The 27,097-nt window shown below is 40.1% G+C and overlaps 1 protein-coding gene across 1 annotated transcript; it reads right to left on the reverse strand.

Moving 5' to 3' along the window:
• Window positions 1-635: 635 nt before the first annotated feature.
• C1H11orf97 (chromosome 1 C11orf97 homolog) lies at window positions 636-22,425 on the reverse strand. The gene is made up of 4 exons (XM_066253676.1): window positions 22,217-22,425; window positions 17,128-17,232; window positions 5,759-5,884; window positions 636-2,649 (listed from the first exon to the last, which is right to left on the reverse strand). Exons 1-4 carry the CDS (start codon window positions 22,344-22,346, stop codon window positions 2,645-2,647), a joined length of 366 nt encoding a protein of 121 aa, XP_066109773.1. The 5' UTR covers window positions 22,347-22,425; the 3' UTR covers window positions 636-2,644.
• Between the last annotated feature and the right edge of the window lie 4,672 nt (window positions 22,426-27,097).

The following is a 27,097-nucleotide window of genomic DNA, read 5'->3' on the forward strand; positions in this document are numbered from 1 at the left end:
AATTTTAAAAAGGTAAGGTTTCAGATTAGTAAATGGTGTACCCCAGCTACAGGCAGTTTTTGGTGTTACATTTTTTGACTAATTTAAAATGTAATCTCTTCAATTTTAGCCACTGGCCCTAAACACTGCTGTTGAAGTAGCCAGTGACTAGCAAGTTCCATAAACACGGTGGTGGCTGGAACTGGCTTACATGTGGGATCACCTCTAGTGTGTACTCACTAAATGGAAATTTTTATATTAAATCTGGAGAAGTCTGGATCTTGAGTCAAGAGATTATTGAATGTTTCACAGTGTAAATATTTTTAAGTAGGGAAGAAACATAACCAGTCAATAAATCTTTGTTTACTTGACTTGATTTATTTCATTAAAACAGAAATAAACTTGAGAAGTGTAAATTGGAGGAAGTTTTAAGATGCTCTTAGTCTAGAGAAAGAGTAGAATGAAAGGTGTGTTGTAACCAGAATACTAGGGAAAAAAACATTTTAAGAGTGGGAGAAGTAAGTAAATCACAACAGTTATATATAAAATAAAAAGTCCAAAAACCTAGATGTCAAAAGAATAAATTCATAAATGCAAAAATTTAGTACAAACATATAAAGATTTTTTTTATCATGAAAAGTTTTTTTGGCCCTGGCCAGTTGGGTCAGTGGTAGAGCGTTGGCCCGGCGTGTGGACATCCCGGGTTCGATTCCAGTCAGGGCACACAGGAGAAGTATCCATCTGCTTCTTCACCACTTCCCTTGCTTCTCTTACTTTCTCCCTCTCTCTCTCTTCATCTCCCGCAGCCATGGCTTGATTGAAGCGAGTTGGCCCCAGGTGCTGAGGATGGCTCTGTGGCCTCCAACTCAGGTGCTAAGAATAGCTAAGTTGCTCAGAGCAACACCCAGATAGGCAAAGCATTGCCCCCTAGTGGGCATGCCAGGTGGATCCTGGTTGGGCACATGTGGGAGTCTGTCTCTCTGCCTCCCGGCTTCTCACTTCAGAAAAATACAAAAAAAAAAAAAAGTTAAGTTGCTGAGCAATAGTGCAACACCCCAGTTGGGCAGAGTACCACCAGGTGGATCCTGAGCAGTGCTAGGGAGAGTTTATCTCTGCCTTCCTTCCTCTCATGTAATTAAAAAAAAAAGTTTTAAAAATATTATTTATTGATTTTACAGAGGAAGAATGAGAAGTATTAACTCATAGTTGCTTCACTTTAGTTGTTCATTGCTTGCTTGTTGTATGTGCCTTGACTGGTTAAGCCCAAGGTTTCAAACTGGTGACCTCAGGATTCCAGGTCAATGCTTTATCCACTGTGCCACCACAGGCCAGGCACAAATATAGAAGATTTCTAATGTAATTATTTAAAGTTAAATTTTAACAAATGGGAAATTATGATGTTATGTTAAAAGGGATAATAAATATATATATTACACAATGTGATTTAAAACATGTAAACTAAAACATATGCATAGAAAAAAATAAACATGTATAAACATGTTATCAGTGGTTATCTGTGGGAAATGAATTACAAATGTTTTTGTCCTTTATTTTTCTTTGTTTTCCAATTTTTCTATACTATGGATACATTACTTTTGACAACTGAGAGTACTGTGGGGGGAAGAAGGTTGGACCTTCTTTTAACCTCTTTTTTAATCCAGTATTATTGGTAAAATTTGTTTTTCCTTTTGTTTAGTTCTCTCCATAAACTTCCTGGTTGCTTACTATTTAATGGACAAATTCTAGAAAAATAATGAGCTCTACCAAGGCTAGCATTAAAATATTTGCCTCTGAGTCAGAGATTTTTCATCTGTGTCATTCATTTACTAACCTCTACCTACACCTGGATTGATGTTTGTTCTGCTTTTTGGGGTTTTTTTTAATTAAGTGAGCTCAGAGGCAGAGGGACAGACTCCCATGTGCCTCAACCAGGGTCCACCCAGCAAGCCCCTTATGGTGCGATGCTCTGCCCATCTGGGGCATTGCTCCATTGCTTGGCAATGAGCTATGGTAGCAACTGAGGCAGAAGCCATAGAATCATTCTCAGTGCCTGGGGCCAACTCGCTGGAGCCAATTGATCCATGGCTGTGGGAGCAGAGTGTGTATAAGAGAGAGGGAGAGAGAGAAAGAGAAAGGGGGGAGGGGTGGAGAAAAAGATGGTTGCTTCTCTTATGGGCCTTGATTGGGAATCGAACCCGGCACTTCCACATGCTGGGCCAATGCTCTCCCACTGAGTCAACCGGCCAGGGCCTGTTTTATTTTTTAATGGATGAACATAATGATACCCTAGAGAAATGTTAAGATGTATAATGTTTACCTTGAAGTAAAGACAATAAATACTGTTTTATCATGTTTTACATATTTAATAATATAACTAAATTCAAAGCCCAATGCTTTCCAGCTGTGACAACTAAAAATAAGTACATTTTCCTTCATTGCTACTGGGTGCTTAGCAAACTTTACCAATAGTCTGTTGTTATTTTTGGATTAATTTCTAGATAGGAATTAATACCAATAATGGAAATTATAGACTAATGTACATTCTTTTACACATCCTTCTTGTTTTCTTTTTTACATCTTAGACTGCGAAAAAAGCTTGGGTTTCTTCTCTGTTTTTCAGACATTAGAGAAAGGAGTTTCTTCTTGATGAAAAAGTTTATTCTTCTTATCCTAGAGTAAAGAAATACGTGACTAAATCAGTTTTTACTCCCGGAAATGCTCTTTAATCCCAACCCCATTTTAATATACATTTAATTTAATGTTCCTAATGGTACTTCATGTGGTAGAGCAGAATGTAAAAGCCACACCGTGTGATCCAAGGAACTGAGAAACCACTCCTCAACCTTCTAGGCCTTCCTTACTCACAGCGTCCTCACGAGTAGTGTTGACATGACCTGGGAGCTTGTCCGAAATGCAGAACCTCAGACCCCACCCCTGACCCACTGTGTCGGAATCTGAATTTTAATAAGGGACCCAGGTGATCCATAGACACATTAAAGCCTGAGAAGCGCTGGGCTAGACAACTTTCTGCTGTTGTTTTTACATGCCACAGAAGAGGACGGAAATTGATAAAAGTCAATGAATGAAACTTGTTAAAATGATGAAAGTAAAACTTCTGTTTGCAGTCTCTAACAGAGACGTGTTTTAGAACTATAATTGGATGATCATAATTCTAAAGTGATGTGCATTAAATTTTAAGTGATGTGCATTAAAGTTTGGGAAAGTCACAGCTACAATGACCGCATTGTTCATGAGAAAGAGGAAAGAAGTATAAGTGAATAAAAAATGATGACAAGTGAGGACTGACTGAACTATCTGAATGAAGTACTCTTTGCAGGAGAAGTTCCTGGAAATATCATAATCCATGGGAAACCTCTCTTTGAAAATATAAGTTCTAAGGTGTATATAAGATACATGAAACTTTTCACTATGACTGGTTCCAGCCTTGGTTTCCAGCGACTGCCATATGGCCCAGGGGTTCAGAGTATAGTCTCGAAAGTCAGGTGGACACAAGTTTATAGTTCTGACCTCATGACCTCCTACACGTGGGATCCTGGGTAATGTAATGTCTCTATACCTCAGTTTCCTCACCTGGAGAGTGGAGAATAAACCTCTCATCCCTCATGATCATGTGGGGCACAGAACTGTGTAAGACACTTATTGCCATGCCTGGCACAGGGAAATGGTGGCTACTGCTACTTATTATTAAATCCAGGTCTCCATACTGGTTCTTTTCTGCTACATCAGGGGGCCCCAAACTACGGCCCGCGGGCCACATGCGGCCTCCTGAGGTCATTTATCTGGCCCCCGCCACACTTCTGGAAGAGGCACCTCTTTCATTGGTGGTCAGCATCCATATCCTGTGCTCCTGCAGTACTGTATGTAGCAGCGTCGCTCACGTACAGTACTACTTCTGGTGACGTGGGATGCACGCGTCACGGCTCCAGAAGCACGTCATATCACTTGTTATGGCTAGCAGTGACAAATATGGAACCGGACATTGACCATCTCATTAGCCAAAAGCAGGCCCATAGTTTCCATTGAAATACTGGTCAGTTTGTTGATTTAAATTTACTTGTTCTTTATTTTAAATATTGTATTTGTCCCCGTTTTGTTTTTTTACTTTAAAATAAGATATATGCAGTGTGCATAGGGATTTGTTCATAGTTGGTTTTTTTATAGTCTGGCCCTCCAACAGTCTTGAGGGACAGTGAACTGGCCCCCTGTGTAAAAAGTTTGGGGACCCCTGTGCTACATGAATCTCCTTTAGTAACTAGTGTTTCTGTTTGTTTGTTTGGTTGGTTCGTTGTTTGGTTGTTTGTTTGTTTGTATTACCTGTGTCTCAGTCTCTTAGTGACTCTATTTTCTTCCTACTGAATTCATATTCCATAGGCTGTCTCCGCAGAAACCTCTCTCTTTTGTGGCACTTTTACTGAACTCTCACTCTACTCCAGGTTTAAAAGACATCCAGACCTTGGACATTGTTTGTCTCAAAAAGGCAGTAGTGACTCGTGGTTAAAAGCCACCAGAGACTGCTGGCCTGGGTTCAAATCTCAGCACTTCCACTTACTAGCTGAGTGACTCTGGGTAAATTATTCAACCTTTCTATGCCTCAGTTTCCTTATTGGTGAAATGAATTGTACTCATTTCATATGACTGTTGTAAAGATTAAATACATTAATATATGCAAAGAATCTAGAATAATAAGTGCTATATAGCATTTGCTATAATGAGTCATACCTTGAGTAGCCCTAAGCTTGGCACTTACTCACTTCTCTCTTCTCTTCCTGGGATTAGCTCCCCATTGCAGAGCTAATTTTTGGATTTATATACACAGTTTTATGTTGTTAGACAATCTGGACACTGCTTGTGTTTCTCTGTCAAGACCCCTGCCTTCTCCACATCCTGCCACAAATGTTCCTGGCAGACACTGGTTATGACAGTGAGGAATGAATAATATTTTGTTCCAAATTTATGTCTGTGAGAAAGAGTACACTGTGCCCAGCTGGTGGCCTCTTACGTAAAACAGGGTGAAAACAAAGCAGCCAAGCAAAGCCTCTGCCTTGTCCTTCCTGACTCCCCTCACTGCCCTGTCCCCATCCTCCTGTAAACAGAGGTCATCCATCTAAAGAAAAGGACGTGTAAGATCCTTCACCAAAGAGGCTGACTGTGACAGAAAGTCTTACATGGGTGTAAAAAGTGAAAGGAAAAGTCAGGGGTCTGACTTGGAGTACGAACTTCTATCGCAGGGGTCAGGACCCTTTTGGCTGAGAGAGCCATGAATGCCACATATTTTAAAATGTAATTCCATGAGAGCCATACAATGACCCGTGTACGTTACGTACTATACAATAAAAATTTGTTGTTGTCCTGGAGGACAGCTGCGATTGGCTCCAGCCACCTACAACCATGAACATGAGCGGTAGGAAATGAGTGGATTGTAATACACGAGAATGTTTTATATTTTTAACATTATTATTTTTTTTTATTAAAGATTTGTCTACGAGCCAGATGCAGCTATCAAAAGAGCCACATCTGGCTCGTGAGCCATAGGTTCCCGACCCCTGCTCTATCACATACAGGGGTGGATGGGTTCACTGAACTGTTACTGGTTAAATTCCATAATGAGGCAACGTGGCTAAACTCAAAGTAACCTGAGAGACCCAAAGCCAAAGAAGGTTAAATTTCGACTGAGAATTTGAATAAAGCATACACCACTGGTTTGTGAACTGCTCAGCACACTGGAGCTTTGGTGGAAGTCGGGGGTATGGGGTCTTACTTCTCAGCCTTCCGTGCCTTGAATAGTACTTGGCTTGTGGCAGTAAAGTGTTTCTGTTGGGCAGGTCTGGCTTCAAGCTTCCAACAGGGAGATTCCTTTTAATGCTCCAAATCTCTTCCAGGGCCACTGTTAATATTTTCAAAAGCAAGATGAGGATTATTAGCTTATTCTGTTTTTAGCCCAAAGTATTTTTAAGGTATTTACTTGTGATTATTTTTTTGAGTGGGTAGTGGTTTATTTGGTTTGATTAATCAAACCATCCAAGGTCTTTATTATTTGTTTAATCTTTTATTCCAGTTCATTCATTCAATTATTTTGTATGCAATTAAACCTCTATAGTGCTTAATTAGATCATTCAATTTGCCCCTTAAGAAGGAGATAAAAAGCCAACATAGAAATATAAATAATGAAACATAGAAAAATCAAGAATAACAGTTATATATACACACACATATAGACTTCATTCAGTCAACCTTGTCTGATTCTTATTTAATTCCTAGAAGCACAAACATTTCTAGAAGTAATATATCCCAAAGTTATTGCATTAATTCATCCAATAGATTCAACCATGTTCTAAAAGCCATAAACTAGATGCTCTTTATTCTCCCCTTCAAAGAAACATAAATTCACTAGAAAACAAAATATTTAGAATGTGATGTCTCCACATTGGCACAAGTCAAATTATAGACTTAAATCTTGACACCATTCAATTAGTATTGGTTTAGAAATGATTTACACTGGGCTATCCTCCATACTCTTAAGTTAATTGTTTAGCTTTTCAGAGTCAGTCAGCACAAATTTGGTGAGCATCTACAGTGTAGAAATCTGTGACCTAAGTCAAGTAAGGTAGTGAATTCAGATTAGTGCCGTATGGTTGTTTTTCCCATTTTGGAAGCTGCAAAGTTCACTGGAAAATATTCTCCACAGATCCAAGGTTGCCCACTGGCACCCACACTGACATCTGACCCCTCCCTAAAGGATTCCATACCATTTAGTGATTAGGGGCACAGCCTTCAAGTTCAAAGGAGATCTGGGTTTCAGTCTCTGCTGTCCCACCTCCTAGTTGTATGACTTTGGGCAAATTAACTTAGGATGTCTGTTTCCTCAACTATGAAATGGGGATTATAATATCTACCTGGAAGGATTATTATAGGTTTGGATGAAATTAATTTTTTAAAATGTTCTACATTTAATAAATAGTAGCTATTATTTTTCAAGGGACAACGATTTTTCTGTCCAAGCACGGACTTGGATTCCGTCTCCTGAGGCACAGAGCTCACTCACTGAGCTGAATGTCAATATTTGCTTCTCCTTCCCTCTTCTGAATAGAGTGGCTGAAGCTATCCATCAAGATTAGTCTCTCCCTTCTTCTTCAAAGACCTTCAAGAAAAACTCCACAATCTCCTTCTGTCAAGACTTACAAGGTTTAAGCTGTTTCTTATATCTAACCTAAATCTTCCCCCACCATTCAAACCAGGCTCCTCTTCTTCTATTCCATCTAGAGATAGAAAAGGGCTGCTCCCCAGCCTCTGGGGAGTAGACACTCAGATTTAGGAGCCCATGAACGTTTATTAAATACCCTCTGTGCGAGACACCCTGTAAGAGACCAAGGAAGCAAATTTTGACTTGGTCTGCATTGTCGGTGGGTCAGGTATAAACGAAAAGCCGTTTAAAATCAGGAGGCAGAACTCTGTAGTAAAAACCATATCAAATCAGATAGAAGAGGACTGTGCTCATGCAATTCAGTTGTGGTCTTTCAGATTCAATCACAGGCATAGATAGAAGTTTACAGCTTATTAAGGGAAAATGCCTGAAATGTACATGCAGATGCTCAGAAATGCATGAAAAAACAACAACCCTTAAAGCATAAAATATATAGTTATGCATGAGTATTTATTGTCCAGGGTAGAGGCTGCTGGCAAAAATAGCACTGCTTTGATCTGATGTTTGAGTGAAGGAGTATAGAAAGATGATATAGGAAAGATGATAAAGATTAGAGAAAATGAGGTCTGGAAAGAGGCATGGATACCCTTTAAAGCAGCTGCTTCTTTAATGAGAAATCCAACTCCCTCAGCTCTGGCCACGTGCATTTCAGGAGGAGGCAAGGTGGGTGCAGCGCCAGCGAGACCTGTGTTGGCAGCTGAAGCTGGAAAGGAGAAAGGCAGCAGGCCCAAGAGAGAGGCTGGGAGAAAGGAACGAGACCCTTTCCCAAAGCTCAGGATCAGCTAGAGATCCTCCTTCTTTCTTCCCCTCTCATGCCCCCCAGGCCTTTCTAGCCAGAGACCTTTTTAGATATGTTTTTATTTCAAATTTGAAAGTCACTAACCACGCCTTTATGTTGGGAAGTTCAGCCAGTGGAACGTGGCCTGGTCTTTCAGGGAAGGTAAGCGCACCCTTTAGAAATATTTTTGTTCCCTTCTGCTGTCTCTGGACTGTGCATAATGAACATTAGAGCTTGAAAAGCCGGTTTGGAGCTATATTGTCTCTGCTTCTTTTGTGTAAACATGGGTCAATTTGACCAGAGGAAGAAAAATGTAAGTGATTTAAATTTATGTTTGCTGGCTTCTAGGCGCTGTCATGATCTTGACATGCCTTTGGTGTCTAGTAAATTCCTTGCATATTGTAGATACACAAAACATTTTTGTTGAATGAATTAATGAATCTCAAACATATCCACTCTCACCGAGCAACATTTTACATTTTCTGAGTTGGCACTCAGCATAATAAATAAATCAGACTCAAAAATACATTTCCTTGCATTAAGGCACACACAGACACAAATGAATGGATTTGGAGGGACACTATTGAAATTAGTTGGGAAAGAAAATGTTGTGGAAGAGAAAACTAGTAAGCTTCATTAATCAAATTTATCATGACTACTAAAGTTCTGCAGGTTTTAGCCAGAAAAATACAAAAGCCCTTGTGATTTGAAAACATTAAATTAGAACATTAACTTATTGCTGCAACATCTTCTATAGAAGTTCTTAGAAACATAGAAGTAATTTTAAGATAAATCATTCCAGGCCCTGGCCGATTGGCTCAGTGGTAGAGTGTCGGCCTGGCGTGCAGGAGTCCCAGGTTTGATTCCCGGCCAGGGCACACAGGAGAAGCGCCCATCTGCTTCTCCACCCTTCCCCCTCTCCTTCCTCTCTGTCTCTCTCTTCCCCTCCTGCAACCAAGGCTCCATTGGAGCAGAGTTGGCCCAGGCGCTGGGGATGGCTCTGTAGCCTCTGCCTCAGGCGCTAGAATGGGTCTGGTTGCAACAGAGCAATGCCCCAGATGGGCAGAGCATCGCCCCCTGGTGGGCATGCCAGGTGGATCCCGGTCGGGTGCATGCGGGAGTCTGTCTGACTGCCTCCCTGTTTCTAACTTTTTAAAAAAATAATAAAAAATAAAAGATAAATCTTTCCATAATTCATGTTGTATAAGCTTACCTCTTCTTTTGAAAAAGTCATAAGGAGAGTGAAATCATCGGGAAATCACTAAGAATATGTGAATGATAATGTTCACTAAATTCTTATTTATCCAGAAAGTTCCATAAATTGCTCCAATACCATTTTCATATGACAGAATATTGGATCAGAAAATTGCATTTCTCTTTTTTGGGGGATGATGAGAACCTTTCAGGGAGATCTGGCCCTTGTTCTTGTCTGACAGGATGTGTGGAATGCCTCTGAAACCTGTTTACTTCAAGTGTGACCCTCAACTGAGGCTGAGACTGGAGAAAATATGTCAACTTTTTCCCTGAAGATTTCCTATCAATACAACTTCAAATCATTTTCCTCTCAGAAAATATAATCCAATATTTTAAACAGGGATAGTGTGACCCAATAGCTAAGAACAAGGACATCAGCTTCTGACCAGCCTGCATTCCAATATCAGCTATTTCAAGGCGTGACAATGAGCAAATCACTGTATGTCCCTGAGCCTCAGGTTCCAGATCTGCAAAATGGGAATAATAAGAGCTCAGAATGTTGCAGGAATTAAGACAGATAATATGTAAACACTCTCATGTCCAGAAGACACATTGAATGATAGCCATTATCATAATTATTATTATTCCCATCATCACCAACATTATTTTGTATGTATAGACACTCTTCACACACCCCACCTCTCCCCAGCATCCAGTGCTTCTAACCAAGCCCACAGGCCTTTGCTTCAGGAGCCTGGGTAAAATCAAAAGCCCAGAGCACAGAGGGCTTAGAGGCCTGGCCCATTTTTTCTGTGGTCACTGATGCCATTCTCCAAACCCAAGTACAGAGTATGCAGTAACGATCACTTAGGACATCTTGGCCATTTCAGTGTCTTCACGGCTTGTGTTAACTGTTGTCACAACACAACCACAAGAACAGATGGGATAGCTTGATCAGCGGAAGGTTCCAGAAGACTGAACAGTTCTTTATTCTGAGTCCCCTGTTGCCCAAACTACATATCCCAAAAGAAATGTCATGTTCACTCTGTTACATGTCCATAAAACTTAACTTCTGGACATTTTTATTTCTTCTTTTAAAGAGTTTATTTATTGATTTTAGGGAGAGGTGAGAGAGCGAGAGAGAGAGAGTAGCTGCTTCTCATATGTGCCTTGACTGGGCAAACTTGGGGTTATGAACCAGAGACCTCAACACTCCAGGTCAAATGCTGACACTTTATTCACTGTGCCACCACAGGTTAGGCACTTTTTATATTTTAAAAGTTGATTTTAGAGATAAAGAAAAAGGGAGAGAAAGAGAGAGAGAGAAAACACATTGATTTTGTTGTTCCACTTATTTATACATTTATTGCTTAATTCTTATATGTGCCCTGACTGGGGATCGAACCCATGACCTTGGCGTATTGGGGGACCACTCTCTAACCAACTAGCTACCTGGCCAGGTGGGATCCTTTGATTTTTTTTTATAACAATTCCATTCAACCCAAGAAGAAGACACTTTTGATCTTTTATCAGTTTCATTCAACCAAAGGAAAAGAGAAAAAGCACAGAAATAATTTGAGTCAGTTGTTTTGTACACTTTCATAACTGTCATCATTAGCTCAGTCAGAAACAAAATATGCTATAATTTAAATTGCTTGATTTCAGGACAAATCCCCCTCTTAACAAATGGTATAAACTCTGCAGTAAGTATTCCTACCTGTGCTTTGTTTGTGGTCATGTTCTGGTGCTTCGTCAATGGTTGAGGGGAAGTCCAGTCTGGATACTTTTTGAAATTTCACCTTCATCAATCATAATGTTGTGAAAGTATGTGAAATTGTTTAAAAATTCAGAAAAACCGAACCAATGCATACATAGCTACACAAACATGCTTGGACGCATGCATATACCCTGGAGTCCCTAGAATGTACACAGACTCAGGTATATCTAAGAAATATATTGTTTATCTAAAGTCAGAAATTCTCTGTCTCTTAGGGGTGGGGGTTAGAGAAATAGACTGATGATAAGTAGGTAGGTAGATACATACATACATACATACATACATACATACATACCAGGCAGGTAATATAAGTAAGTAAAGCCAGGTGCAAGAAATAATTGGCTCTGCCAGTCTTTTATTGTGATCCCACTTTTGTTGGAGGCATCGATGCCAGAGAAATACTATTTTCCTACTTCTACCATGAGAAGAGAAAGGCTGTAGTGAATGTTTGAACATTAAATGGCTGGTGAAACGCCCTCTTGGCGTTTGGTTATGGTGCTGAGCTATGGTTAACAGAGAGGGAAGGCCAGCCGAGTGTGAATGTTAACCTTGTTGCCACATTTTCCTCTTTCTTTCTCTCTTTCTCTTCACCCAAGATAATCTAGAAATCTAGATTATTATATAAAAGGTTCTGATTTTTAAAATGTTGCCAACTGGTTTATATATTTTAAAAATACAATGCAGAAAAATAAATATGTCTATATGTTTGCAAGAAGAGACTGACATCTGAGTTGAAAGTTTGAATCTTGAATCAAATAAGCTATCTATCCTGACAGCCTAATGAGACATGGGGCGTGGTGGTCTGGAGTAGACACGTGGAATGGCTCTCCGGTTTTATTTTATTTTTTTATTATTATTTTCTGATGGTTCTCTGGTTTCAGACTTGGACATCAGGCCACGTCATTCATTGGGATGGATGATACACCGAAAGGAGCAAGTGGGGAAGAGGTATGAGTTTCGTTTTGGATATGGATCCCAAGTACACATGGGACATCCAGAAAGGAGAGTGGTCCTGGAGGCAGCTCTCAGAGGCACCACAGTGACAGAGCAGAAGAGTCATGGGCAGAGCTGAGGTGATCCAGGGAGAGCTAATGGATCAACATTAGAAGACTGTGGGTAACACCCTGGGAAACATCAATTTTTGGAAATGGAGATTAACTAAAAATGTTCACAAAGGAAGATGAAAAAGACTATCCAGAGAAGTAAGAGAAGAATGAGGACATCTTAGTATCAAGGAATTTGAGGAAAGGAGTTTAAGAAGAGAGCCATTAACTATGTCAAATGTTGTGGATATCTCAAATCAGCCAAGGGTGGAACAGCATCTACTAGACTTAGTCATAATATGTCACCAGAGGCACTATGGTAATCAGAAAGTCAATGGCATTTGTGGTCAGACCTGAATTTGGAACTCAGTTTTGCCACATACTTAATGCATAACCTTGGACAGTAAAAAAAAAAAGACCTCTCAAGCCCTAGCTGGTTGGCTCAGTGATAGAGTATCAGCCCGGTGTGTGGATGTCCCAGGTTCAATTCCCGGCCAGGGCACACAGGAGAAGCATCCATCTGCTTCTCCACTCTTCCCCCTCTCCTTTCTCTCAATCTCTCTGTTCCCCTCCCGAGGCAAGGCTCCATTGGAGCAAAGTTGGCACCAGCACTGAGGATGGCTCTATGGCCTCTGCCTTAGGTGCAGAATGGCTCCAGTTGCAATAGAGCAATGGCCTAGATGGGCAGAGCATCACCCCCTGATGGGCATGCTGGGTGGATCCTGGTAGGGCGTATGCGGGAGTCTGTCTCTCTGCCTCCCTGCTTCTCACTTCAGAAAAATACAAAAAAAAAAAAAAAATACCTCTCAAAATCTCAGTTTATTCATCCATAAAATGGGATTCATAATACCTATGTCACATGGCTTTTGTGAGAATTTTTGTAAGCAAAATAAAGCCTCTATCCTTGAGTAGCTTATGTTCTAGTCAGAAAATAGTCAATAAAGAAGTATACAATTAATATATAATTTCAGGGAATGATAGATAAAAGCAGAAAGAAGAAAGTAGTATAAAGGATTAGAGAGTAACTTGGGAGGGTGGGCAGTTTATATTTAAACCTGGTAAAGAGGTTTCCTCTGAGAAAATGACATTTGAACTAAAATTTGAATGAAGAGAGAGGAGGACATTGATGGTCTAGATCAGTGGTAGTCAGCCTGGTCCCTACCGCCCACTAGTGGGCGTTCCAGCTTTCATGGTGGGCGATAGCGGAGCAACCAGAGTATAAATAAAAAGATAGATTTAATTATAGTAAGTTGTTTTATAAAGATTTATTCTGCAAAATTTAGCAAAAATCCAACATAAAGTACTTGGTAAGTAATTATTATTATATGCTTTAACTTGCTGTAACTCTGCTTTATAAATTTTATAAAGTAAAGTTACTTTCCTACTTTATAAATCACCATTACTGTGGAACCGGTGGGCGGTTAGAAATTTTTACTACTAACAGAGATATAAAAGTGGGCGGTAGGTATAAAAAAGTTGACTACCCCTAGTCTAGATGAAGTATAATGGTCCTGGGGTGGGAATGGGTTTGGCCTATCCCAGAATATCAAGAAAGCTTGTGTGGCTAAAGTGGATTAGAAAAGTATAGGAGATGAGTTCAGAGAGGTGAGCTGGCCATATATGGAGATTAAATTGTAAACAGAATAATAAGGAACCATTGGAGAGTGTTGAGCTTGGAGGTGACGTGCAATGATTTACATCCAGAAGAGATCCCTCTGGTGTCTTGTAGATCAGTAGTCCCCAACCTTTTTTGGGCCACAGACTGGTTTAATGTCAGAAAATATTTTCACGGACCGGCCTTTAGGGTGGGATGGATAAATGTATCATGTGACTGAGACAAGTGTCAAGAGTGAGTCTTAGACTGATGTAACAGAGGGAATCTGCTCATTTAAAAAAAATAAAACATCGTTCAGACTTAAATATAAATAAAATGGAAATAATGAAAGTTATTTATTCTTTCTCTGCAGACTGGTACCATATGGCCCACGGACCGGTACCGGTCTGTAGCCCAGGGGTTGAGGACCACTGTTGTAGAGGATAAACTATAGTATCAGTTGTTATAGGATGTTACTGCTGAGCCTGCAAGAAACGATAGGAGCTTATGCAAGATTGCATTTAGGGAAATTTAGGATATATTTCAAATGTAGATTCAACAGAATTAGCTGATGGACTGGATATGAAGTTTGAGGATCTGCCTTCTGTGTCTTTGGCCTAATCAACTGAGTGAATGGTGGTACATTTTTTGAGAAGGGTCAGATCTGTTAAAGAGTGGGATTTTAAAAACTGAGTAAGAACAGGAGCTCTGTTCTGGACATGTTAAGTTTAAGAGACCTATTAGACATCTAAGAGGAAAGTTAAGTAGGCTTTTGGGATTTGAGGGGGAAAGCAGAGGCTAGAGATATCAACCTTGGAGTATAATATGGCTAGACATGACCACCCAGGGAGAGACTGTGGATAGAGAAAAGGGCCTGTGACTAAATTCTCCAAAGTTTAGAGCCAAAATTTTCCAAAGTGGTACAAATGAAATGAGGAGATTGAAGCACAGTGACCTGGAGGCTAAATTGAGAAAGTGTTTTAACAGGGAAAAAGTAAACAATGATGTCAGATGCTACAGAGAAGTTGAGTTTGATGAGTTTGTGGATGGTATCTGACCTTCAAGGTCATAGGATTTGACCTTCAAGAGGAAAGCCATTTGCAAACTGGAAAAGAACAACTTCGCTGGATTTGCAGAACAGAGGCCTAGTTGAAATGGGTAAAGAAGTGGAGACCGTGAATCAAGTGTACCAACTCGTAACATCTACAGGAGCTATACTGTCCCTAAAAGTTTTATGCAGAATTTTGGGCGTCTGTAACAAGCTGTGTTTTTCAGGAAGAGAAGCCATGTCTTTCACTATATATTTAAAGGACTGTGTCACAGGAACCCTGCACTAGACGGCCCAGTGTCTGGCCCAGCCCTTGGTGCCGACACTGAGACGAAGCAGGGAGAGTGTGGCATTTTCTCTAGGTGCTAGTTCGCTGTTGTGGCCAAGGACATGGGGTTTCCAGACATTTAAAAAAATAAGAAAAAAAGGAAAAATATAGCAGTTTTTGTTTTCCATAAGTAGAGTCCCTTTAAAACCAAAACCTTAAGAATATTCTGAGGTGAAAGATTTTTCTAGGTTAAAAATCTCTGTGCGACCTCTAGTGGATCTCATAAAATTGCAGCTCAAGCATTCTCTATTTTATATGGGCATACTTGAAAAGATTGCTTAGGAAAATAAATTTTTATAAAGCAAATAATATTTCCTATTCACTTAGCCTGTCTTATCATCAAATAGCTACAATAAGAAACATAAAACATCCAGTAGTATATAAATTATAAATGTGTAAGTGTATAAATGAAAGTAAACCCTAAATATAATAGTATAGATTTTAAAAAATGTGTTCTAATCTCCAGGGCAATGATACATGTAGGCACAGAAGCAGTTGAATGGTCAGCCTCCATCCATTCATGGAGTTCAAACTAGACTTTCCACTTTTGTTCAAGATAACAAAATTGTCCATTTTGCAGGTCTCTCCTTTTGTAAGAATCAGCGATACAGAAAACCTAAAAAGGTGTTTCTATGGTTGGTTTTGAAATATAAAGAGAGCCCTGGCTGGATAGATTGGTTGGTTAGAGCATCATCCTGAAGCACAGAGGTTGCTGGTTCGACCCCTGGTCAGGGCATATACTGGAACAGATTGATGTTCCTGTCTCACTTTCTCCATACCTCTCTCTAAAATCAATAAAAAATAAATAAATTTCTTAAAAAAATATATAGCCTGACCAAATGGTAACACCATGGATAGAGCCGACTTGGGATGCTGAGGACCCAGGCTCAAAACCCCGAGGTCACTGGCTTGAGCAAGGGCTCATCTGGCTTGAGCATGGTGTCACCAGCTTGAGCATGGGACCATAGACATAATCCCATGGTAGCTGGCTGGAGCCCAAGGTCGCTGGCTTGAGCAAGGGGTCACTTGCTCTGCTGTAGCCCCCTGGTCAAGGCACATACGAGAAAGCAATCAAAGAACAATTAAAGTGCTACAACTGAAGAATTGATGCTTCTCACCTCTCTCCCTTCTTGTTTGTCTGTCTCTCATGCAAAAAAGAAAGAAAGAAAGAAAGAAAGAAAGAAAGAAAGAAAGAAAGAAAGAAAGAAAGAAAGAAAAGAAAGAAAAATATAGAAAGAGGGCAAATATTTCTTGGAGTCTCAAATGATGTACTTTGGGGCCTGTAGCACCTGCTCTTGGGAATTTTTAGAGAATTGGGTCCTTACCCACCTGGTGTTCAACAATCTTCCCCAGAAAATGTCACGTTCTCTGAGGATGAGAGTTATGTTTTACAATTCTTTTACTTCTTCTAGTCATGCTGGTACCCAAGAGAGTTGCAATGAAAACCTGATGGTTTAAAGAACATGAAGTGTGCACCTAGCAATCACTGAGAAAGAACTGTATAAATGGGGGCTCCAACAGTTTCAAAGTATCACTTGTGAGGAGTTCTGAGGATTCTAGAGCGTATCTTTTCACAAGTGAAATTACCACACAACTCATACACTATGTGCATGTGCAATAAACTCCTTTGGTGAGTTGACCTATTTAAATGACTTGGCTTTTTCTGGGCGAGTGAATTGCAAAGTGGTGTCCTGGACCTGTAGCAGCATCAGCTGGGAACATGATAGAAATGTAAATTCTTGACCCCTACCCCAGACCTCCTGAGCCAGTTCTAAGCAATCTGTTTTTAATAGGCTCCTAGGTAATTCCGATGAAATCTAAACTTTGGGAACTGCTGTTATTGGTCAGAATTATGTTGATAAAGATTGAAGATATTTTTGTGCTTTTTAGGCACTTGGGGGGAAAAATTTGGCTTTTCATTTAAATAGAAATAGCCCTTCAAAAATGGGGGCAGCAATGTACACACTGATACTTCGCTCATTTTTAATTCAAAATATAACAAGCTTATTTGGATTTACGCAAATAATTATAAAATTAGCTCAATAATTTCCCCCAAAGACCCATTTTTCTTTTGATAGTCATGGTTTTGTAATAATCATTCTGCTGTCAAATAGGCAATTTCATATCCATTTCACAAATACTCTTCATTTATCACTGAGATTACCTGCAGGTATATTTTTAATGTGGCATTCATCTCTCTTAATATAAAGTTCTTCTTCCAGTACTTCCTTAACTCTCTTATGCGGCTCACAATATAAAAATGTTTTCCCTATAAAGACATTAACAAGATTGGTTATGTATCATAAATTCTTCTCAACCCCCTAGTCATTACATCTACATACATAACTACTGTTTTAAAAAGATACATCTTTCTATACAAATGCAGATGATTTACCCTAGAGACTTTATTTTGGGAAGATTTCTTTCATTCTACCTTCTGATCTTTTGGGGATGTCACACTTCCATATAATTCCTGAACTTTTGGAGTAGTTTAAGATACCTCTTTCAGATATTAGGAAGAAATACATTGAGTTTTCTTTATTAGCTTCAAGAAAATTTTCATTCAGTCAATAAATTCTCCTTAAGGACCATAGCAGTGAGTAATTCAGATGTGTGCATGGAGTCTACAATCCAGATATGTAACAGAACAGCCTCAGTATTATTTAATCATCATTTTTAGCAATTGAGCCTGGATTATAGTAATGAACCATTTATGGACACGTGACTTTGTTCTGGTCTATAAACTTGGCCCTGTAGGACATCACTGCAATGATGGAGGACTGTATATTAGCTGAATTTCTTCTGCTCTTCTGCTCTTTGCTATCTGACCCTGTCCATCTCTCCAATTTCTCCTATTGGCCTTTCTTTCATATTCTGTAAGCTCCAACATGCCCCATATGCCCATTCCCACATTCTATTTTCTCTGCCTAAACTGCTTTTCTCTTATTTTTTTTTTCTTCCTGGGTAACTTCTACTCAACTTGCAGGTATAGCCTTAAATTTCAGTTCATTAGGAAAACCTTCCCTGACTCCACAATCTCAAAATTCCCCTTGTTCCTCTTTCTCATAGTACTCTCCTCTTTTTTTTTTTTATTTTAGTTATTGCAATTTATATTGCTTTCATTTAACTGATATACAATTACTTGTGTAACTATTAGTTTAATATATGTCTTCCTTACCAGACCATAAATCCCTAAGGGCAGCCATGTCTGTTTAGTCAGCAGAGTCCTAAAACAGAGCTTGGCATACTAATAGATGCTCAGCAGGTGTGTGTTCAAATAGAACTAACCATTGATAAATTACATAGAGGTCAAGTGCTTTTATGTGCATGTCCGCTTAGATAGCCTTGTGAATATCAGGGAACCAGTAGCTCTAGTCTCAGTACTCAAAAGCTCAACCCAAAGAACCATGAAAAACCTAAACAACCACGTACTGTAGCTATTTAAGATTTGACTTTAAACTCACAAAGATATGGAAGGTGTCTCATCTTTTCCAGATTAACCAATAAACAACACAGGTGAATGAATTTGGCTTATGTGCAGACCGACCCAAATGGAGCAAGAGACCTGCCGCTTCTGGCTGTGGGCCCCAGGTCATTCCTGGTCATGAAGACACACACCCACCCTTAGGCACAGACAAGGTAGAGATACTTCCTGTCTCCTCATTTCTCCAAAGTTAGGAGTCACATCAATGAGAGATGATGGGATCAGCATTACTCCAGTTTGATTTTGGTTTAAACTTTTTTGGTTAAAGTTTAGGCAGAAATGTTTTTAAGAAATGTGACTAAGAAGGAAGAAAAGCCTAAAACAGGTCTGTAGAGAGGAAGAGATCACCTGCCCTAAATCCAAATCTCTTGACAAATTTCAGCCCTGCTGCTACAAGAATTTATAGAGGAAACCACTAAAAGTTTTGAGGAACTGTGAAAAATGAGTAGAAAAGGGCTACTACAGGTAAATATTCCCCACGCCAAAAAAGAATAGGAAGGACGGAAGGAAGGAGGGAAGGAAAGAAGGGAGAATAGAAGAAAGGAAAGAAAGGAGAGACAGTGGGAGAGAAAAAATTTTTTAAAAGTAGCAGCAGCTTAATGTTGATCTTCAACATTTTGAGTGAATTGGTCAATAGATTGTTTGTGAGGGCAATGAGGAGCTAGCTGTGATTACAGTGTTAAGAACTGCTGAAAACAAGCCTGACCAGGTTGTGGCGCGGTGGATAGATCATTGGCCTGGGATGCTGAGGACCCAGGTTTGAAACCCTGAAGTCTCAGGCTGGAGCGTGAGCTAACCAGCTTGAGTGTGGGATCATAGATAGGTCCCATGGTCATTGGTTTAAGCCCAGAGGTTACTGGCTTGAGCAAGGGGCCACTAACTCGGCTGGAGCCCCACTCCCACCCCACCTCTTTCAAGGCACTTATTAGAAAGCAATCAATGAACAACTAAGATGCCACAACTATGAGTTGATGCTTCTCATCTCTCTCCCTTCCTGTCTGTGTCTGTTCATGTCTATCCCTCTCTGTAAAAAAAAGAAGTGCTGAAAACAATATTATTCTAGACTAAACTTTTATTTTGTTAGGAGCTAATAACAGTTGCTAATTTATCAAATGCTACCATGCCCTAAGCATCTTGCATATATTATCTCCCTTTCTCACTGTCACCCTATGGGTATAATTATTCCTATTTTACGGGTGAAAAAGTAACTCCCAGAAGTCACAAAACTCATAAAAAATTAAAAGCCTTGCCTAGTTGACTCTTCCAAACCCAAATTACTAAATAAGATAGATTAGAGATGGAGCCACAATGTACCTGCATGTCAGCAAGGCATTTGATAAAATGTATTTGTAGGGAACAGACTGTCCATACCAAAGATACTGATTGACAGATCAGGAGCTTCTAGAGACCCCTCCTGGAATTGTTGAGATCACCATCTCATTTGCTAATTTGGATGTAAGAACTGTCAACAAACTCACCAAATGTGAGGATGACGCAAACTTGGTGATGGCAAACTCAAGACTCAAAAGGCTACTTCTATACTTGGAATGAAGTGCTAAAATCCAAAGGATTTTACCGATGGAAATAAATATAACAACTTGTATTTAGGATCAAACAAATGAACTGCATAAATATTAGATAGAAATGGTCTGTTTCAAGTATTTTCTTTTTTTTTTAATTTTTTAAATTTATTCATTTTAGAGAGGAGAGAGAGAGTGGGAGAGAGAGAGAAAGGGGGGAGGAGCAGGAAGCTTCAACTCCCATATGTGCCTTAAACCAGGCAAGTGCAGAGTATTGAACCGGCAACCTCAGCATTCCAGATCGATGCTTTATCCACTGCGCCACCACAGGTCAGGCTGTTTCAAGTATTTTCAAATGAACAAAGGGGGGAAGAGAAACTATGGATGTCATAGACTACATGCTAAATCTGTTGATAATATAAAATGTCTTCCAAAACCGTGAATGTAATTTTGGATCTATTTAATAGAAGGATAAGGTTCAGATGAAAGGAGATTGTAGTCCCACCACACTATTCTTATCATATTCTGATCATACGTAGTACACTGGATTCAGTCATTTAATAAAGTTGGAGAACATTGGAAGAGATCAGCCATCATGACGAGTGTGCTACAAATTATTTTAAAGGTAACACAAAAGTCTATGATAGATTTGATGGGTGCTCAAATTGACCTTTAAATAATTCAAGGATAAAATTAATTAATTTCAGTGGGAAAGGAGACCACACTTTATCTGTGGATATTAGAGAGCAGATCTGTGATTAGAGAGTTGAAGCTATAGAGAGACTAAAGATTTCTAAATTAAGAGACTAAAGATTTGTCAAAAAAACATTTGAAAATTGAATGAGTACTTTGTGTGGAAGTGAACAGCCTGTCTCAAATTAGGCTGAGGCCCTTAAATGAGGTTTTTGGGGAGGCTCAGGAAGGAAGTCAACATGCCCTGACCCTTCCTTTATGAGCTCCAGAAAGTTTAAAATCTTGCCTCAATTCATTACTCACATCCCTGCAACTTGCCCAATGCCTGGCATGCAGTAAGAACTCAATATTTGCTGAGTTGGTGAGCAAATGATTAGTTCTGTTTTATACACCCACACCACAGGAATAGAGAACTTTTAAATTCTAGCATCTTTAACAAGGAAATTGCCAGATAGAATTGTGTCAAAATAATTACTTAAATATATTAAACACTTGAATATACTAAAGTTAGTTGTTCTGAGGCCTCTGCATGTTGATGATAATAATAAAAGAGATGATGTATCATTATCAGCCCCATAGGGGCTGATGCTGAGGGAATGGCCCTTCCACTAGGAGGCAAAAGCTCTGTGGCTTCTTGAGGTCTGGCGGGAGGGCGCTGTGCGATCCCTGCGGTGGGAGAGCTGAGCCTCTGCAGCCCAGCCCTCCCTCCTGGGGCAGCTGAGCACCGAGGGAGCCACAGGCACCGAGACAGCTCTCCAGAGAGGTAACAAAGAGAAGCTGCACAAGGGCTGGAAACCGCTCGGGTTCCTCTTCTGCTTATGATTTTCACCGCCCCCATTCCTTAGCATCTACTGAAAACCTCTGGGGCGCTGGGGCTGTGAAATATCCGTCAATCCATAGAATACTAAGGATGAGCACTGCGACCTGGCGCGGACTCGAGTAACAACAATGACGACTGTGACTGTGGACCAGAACTGCCTTTACTTATTTGAATGTTGTCTGTGCGTTTGGCAGGGCAGGGAGGTGAGAGCAATGTATCACAACGTGGCCTATAATTGTGAGATGCTAAAAGGAATAGGTAATAATTTATGGACCGTGATTCCAAGAGAGGAGAGTTTAGGTGTTTGAAATATTTCTCCAGCAGTGACTGAGTGATCATGGTCAAGTCACTTCCTTTCCTCCAGTCTAGACCTGTTTCCTAGTCTGTATAATGAAGGAATTGCCAAAATTGATACATATGTTTTCATTTATAAAATTTATATTATATATAACATTTTTATAAGTTTATATTTTTATAAACTCTTATGTATACACCTCCCCAACACCTTGCAGACCAATGACGCTACCAATGAAGTCGGAGGCTACCCGGGGAAGTGGACTGGACGCTTTCTGCCACTGTGTCATCACCGCTCCCTTTGCCAAAACAGAAGCTCCACTCCTCCCACAAAAATCTCGGCTTTTGCCGGTCTCACTCCGGTTTCCATCAAGTCCCTTCTCACCGTTTCTCCACACCGCACGTTCCTCTGCCCGGGGTCCGCGGCTGCAAAGAAACTCACACTGTTCGTGGGACTCCCGGGGGCCGCACACGCTAGGGGCCCGGCGCGCCCTGCACCCCAGCCCCGCTGGCTGCCACGGCTGCTCGCCGTCGCTGACCACGTCGGGCGCCGCCACGGTAGTCACTACCATCGCCTTCTGCACACTCCTGCTGCCGGGGTCTTCGCGGAGGGCCTTCTCCGCCCCACAGCAGGCGGCGGGAGAACGCGAGGCGTCCTCGGTTGCCATAGTGATTGCGGATCCTCCCGGCTCTCAGCCGCTTCCAGCCAGCCGCCTGCTTCCGGGCCCCAGGTGTTCCGCGCGCCCAAGAAGGCGCGGAAGTTGGCGTGGTGTGATTACTTGCTGACCAAAGCAAAGAACTTGCCATTAATCTCATTTGATTCTCACATCAGTCCCGGTAGGGAAACTGAGATTCAGAAACAGCTAAGGAAACTGCGTGAGGCCATACAGCTAGGACGTTGAACAGCAGGAATCCGAATTCAGAAACGTCTAGCACCAAAGCCCAGAGAATCCGGAACAAGTAGGGGTGGGAGCAGGTACTGGACAGGTGAGTTTGAAGGTAGGTAGGATCGCTGGTTTCACGCAGTGTTATGCTTATGGTGTCCCGCTCCCTGCTACACACACACACAATGTGATCGGATAAATAAATTTTGAGGATTCCCAACTTTTGGATTCTAAGGATTTTTTTTTAAATTATTGTTTTTATTGTTGTTAAACAATTCTTGTAGTTTCCAGGCACTTTTGTATTCACAATCTAGATAATAACCAATTTTACAGATGAGGAAATCAAATTCAGAAAAGATGATTTGACAGCAAATGGGAAAGTGTAGAGTTTTTTTGGAGCACGAGGCTGCCTTCGTTTTTTGTTTTGTTTTGGTTTTGCTGCCTTAACAGAAGGTAATTATGTTGCTAATTTTAGGAAAGCCAAATGTCCGTTATTTAACAGAGTTAAATAGCTCGTAACCAAACCCAGGGGACCCCTCCTGCCTCCACTCCACCGCAGAGGCAGCTGCTTTCACTTCTTCTGGCTGTTTACAAACCTATAACCAAATGCTTATTTTGCCGCTTTTTATTTTTCAGTTTTAGCTATCATATGTTGATTTTCCAGAATGGAAGATGAGAATTTAGCTCTCGATATGCCCACCATCTCGCGTGTATTTAATGCCCAAGCTGACATTTTGGCTGGAGCATTTTACCTTACCATGACTGTAAACTCCAGTGACAGCAGTGCAATGCAATAGCCTACGGTCACTTTTCCTTTCTGCAGTTAATAATTGCCTTGTTTTTTAATTTGCTTGATTTTTAATGTCTCTATCACTAATTAATTTCCCAACTTTTCATCCCTGTGTAAATCTCTTAATATGTTCAGACACATGAGGAATTCTATCAGTGTCATGTTTTCTAAAAAGTCCCTTTCAGCAAACCTGGACCAGCTGGTTGCTCTCCAGACCTGTGTTTGCACAGCCGCTGTCTAGGGATTTGCCTGCACCATCATACCTCTCTCTTGCCTTGGATTCCTTATTTGTGAATCCCATCTTTTTCTCTTACTTGGCAGAGCATCCTTTCTTTCTTCACGTATTTGGTAGAACATATTTCCAGTAGCCCTTTGAGAAATGGCCTATGGAGATAATATGTCCAAGTCCTTACAAGTTTGCAAGTGTCTTTATTTTATGCTCTATTAAGTATCTACATAGTGATATCTATTAAGTACTATATAGTGATACAGTACTCTATTTGATAGAGAGCTCTAGATTGAAAATCATTTTTCAGAATTTTAAAGTCATTGCACCACTGTCTTCTGGCATGCACTGTCACACCATCGAATTCTGCTGCCACTCTGTTCCTGATCTCTTGTGTGCGATCTGTTTTTTCTTTTGAGAAACTTGGATGATTTTTTGTCTTTATTGTCCTGAAACTTCACGACGATACACCTAGATATGGGTCAATTTTTCAGCCATTTTGCTGGACACTCAGATCATTTCAACCTAGAAACTCGTGTCCTTCATTTTAGAGACTTTTCTTGAATCATTTTATTGCAGTGTCTTTGTTTTCTCTGTGCCTTCTGGAACCTGTTATTTGTATATTAGATCTCTAATTTTCTGACCAATTTTTATATCTGTATTTTTGCACTATATTCTGGAGGTTTTTTCATTGTTTTCTAAACACTCTATTTTTTATTCCTGCTATTATATTTTTCATTTCTCATAGCTCTCTGAATATTGTTTATATATATATAATACCTAGCTTTATATCTCTGAGAATATTAATAATATACTTTATTTCCAACTTGTTCTCCTTGTATAATTACTGCTTCCTCCAAGTTACTTATTTCTGTTTGTTTTGGTCTTTGTCTTAGTAGCTTTCCTCTATCTTCAGGTGACCCTTCATTGTCTTGCCCTGTCTAGTCGTGCAGAAGATGAGTCTGTGCACACAGGAGGGGCTTATTGACTGGAAGTTTCACTGATGGGTGATCTGTCTGTGTTGTTCAGTTGGGGAACCCCTAATGTCAGTATTTTAAGATCTAGCTCTCGAACTGCTATGATTCTTCATGGGGGGACTCTTTCGAGTCTCCCTGCTGGAGGTATCTTTAGTCTGGTGCCAGCACCAAGAAGAGTGAGTGGGAGAAGAAAACTGCAGACTGAACATGAAATTACCCTGTTTCAGTATGGCAGTCCCTCCCCCAATTATGCTTTGTACCTTCCAGTCTAGATGGCCTGTGTGACTTCTTCCAGGGAAATGACCTCCAGTCACCACCTGGGATGGTATCATCCATCTCAGTGCTCAGTATAAGGAAATGGAGTTCTGACTGTTTTTATTGTGATAAAATACAGGTAACATAAAATTTACTATTTTAACCATTTTTTAAGTATAAATTCAATGGCATTAAGTACATCCACAATATTGTACAGCCATCACCACTGTCCATGTGCAAACTTTTTTCATTATCTCAAACAAAAACTGTACCCATTAAACCCAAATTCCCAATTTCTTTCTTTCCCGGCCCCTGGCAACCTCTATTCTACTTTTTGTCTCTATTAATTTGACTACTTTACCTTTTATAAGTGGAATCATACAATATTTTCCCTTTGTGTCCAGCTTATTTCACTTAGCATAATGCTTTAAAGTTCATCCATGCTTAGCATGTGTTGAATTGCATTCTTTTGAAAGGATGAGTAATATTCCATTGTACGTATATACCACATTTTTTTCTATCTATCCATCTGTTGACAGACATTTGGATTACTTCCACCTTTTGCCGATTGCCAATAATGCTGCAAATGAACACTAGTGTACAAATGATCTGTTTGAGTTTCTGCTTTCCATTCTTTTGGTTGTGTACCTAGAAATGGAATTGCTGGAAGATATGGTAATTCTATGTTTAACTTTTTGAAGAACCATCAGACATTTTCAAGTGGCTGCTGTACAATTCTACACTCCCACCATCAATACACCAGGGTTCCAATTTTTCTATATTCTTGTCAATGTTTGTAACACCCACTTTCCAATCGTTCTTTCATAGTAGCTAGCTATCTTAATTAGTATAAAGTGGTATCTCTCTGTTTTGATTTGCATTTCTCTAATGACTAGTTAAGCATCTTTTCATGTGCTCATAGGCTATTTGTGCATTTTCCTTAGAGAAACGTATTTTGCCCATTTTGAATTGTGTTATTTGATGTTGTTGAGTTGTCGAAGTTCTTATATATTTATTACATAGATCATGTATGATGTATATTGTTTGTAAATATTATTTTCTCCCACTCCATGGGTTGTTTTTTCACTTTATTGATAGTGTCCTTGACTTTAAAACATCTGAAATTGGAAGTAGTCCCATTTATCTATTTTTTCATTTGACACATAGGACTTAAAAAAGCAAGAACCATTTGACTTTGGGTGAGAAGTATACAACATAATCAAATGTCAAAATTGTCTGGAGAACCTGACCTGTGGTGGCGCAGTGGATAAAGCGTTGACCTGGAACGCTGAGGTCGCTGGCTCAAAACCCTGGGCTTGCCTGGTCAAGGCACATATGGGAGTTGATGCTTCCTGCTCCTCCCTCCCCCTTCTCTCTCTCTCTGTCTCTCTCTCTCTCTCTCTCACTCTCTCTCCTCTCTAAAAAAAAAAAATTGTCTGGAGATGTTTTCTCTGAACCTATGTACTCAAATTGATCAGTGTCACCTCATTAAAATCAATTGTCTAAAAAAAAGCAAGAAAAAAAGTTCTATAGTTTTGACTTATACAGAGTGGGGCAAAAGTTGGCTATATCTGTTCATATGGAAAAGAATACAATAATTAATAAATAATAATACAAGAATAAACTCTCCATTGTAAACCTACGTTTGCCCCACTCTATATTTAGGTCTTTGACCATTTTGAGTTAATTTTTGTATAACATGTTTTGTATTAACATTATAATGTGTTGTAGGAGTCTAACTTCATTCTTTTGCATGTGGATATCCAGTCTTCCCAGCAGCATTTGTTGAAAAGGCTATTTTTTTCTCCATTGAATTGTCTTGACAACCTTGTCAAAAGTCATGGGGCCCTGGCCAGTTAGTACAGTTGGTTGGAGCGTTGTCCTGAAACACCAAGGCTAAGGGTTGGATCCCTGGTCACGACAGATATAGGAAGCAACTAATGAATGTACAACTAAGTGGAACAACAAATGAATGCTTCTCTCTCTCTCTCTCTCTCTCTCTCTCTTCCTTCCTCTCTGTCTCTCTAAAAATCAATAAACTTGCCCTGGCCGGTTGGCTCAGCGGTAGAGCGTCGGCCTAGTGTGCGGAGGACCCGGGTTCGATTCCCGGCCAGGGCACATAGGAGAAGCGCCCATTTGCTTCTCCACCCCTCCGCCGCGCCTTCCTCTCTGTCTCTCTCTTCCCCTCCCG

Source organism: Saccopteryx bilineata, chromosome 1, assembly GCF_036850765.1.
Source record: "Saccopteryx bilineata isolate mSacBil1 chromosome 1, mSacBil1_pri_phased_curated, whole genome shotgun sequence".
NCBI classification, from domain to species: domain Eukaryota; kingdom Metazoa; phylum Chordata; class Mammalia; order Chiroptera; family Emballonuridae; genus Saccopteryx; species Saccopteryx bilineata.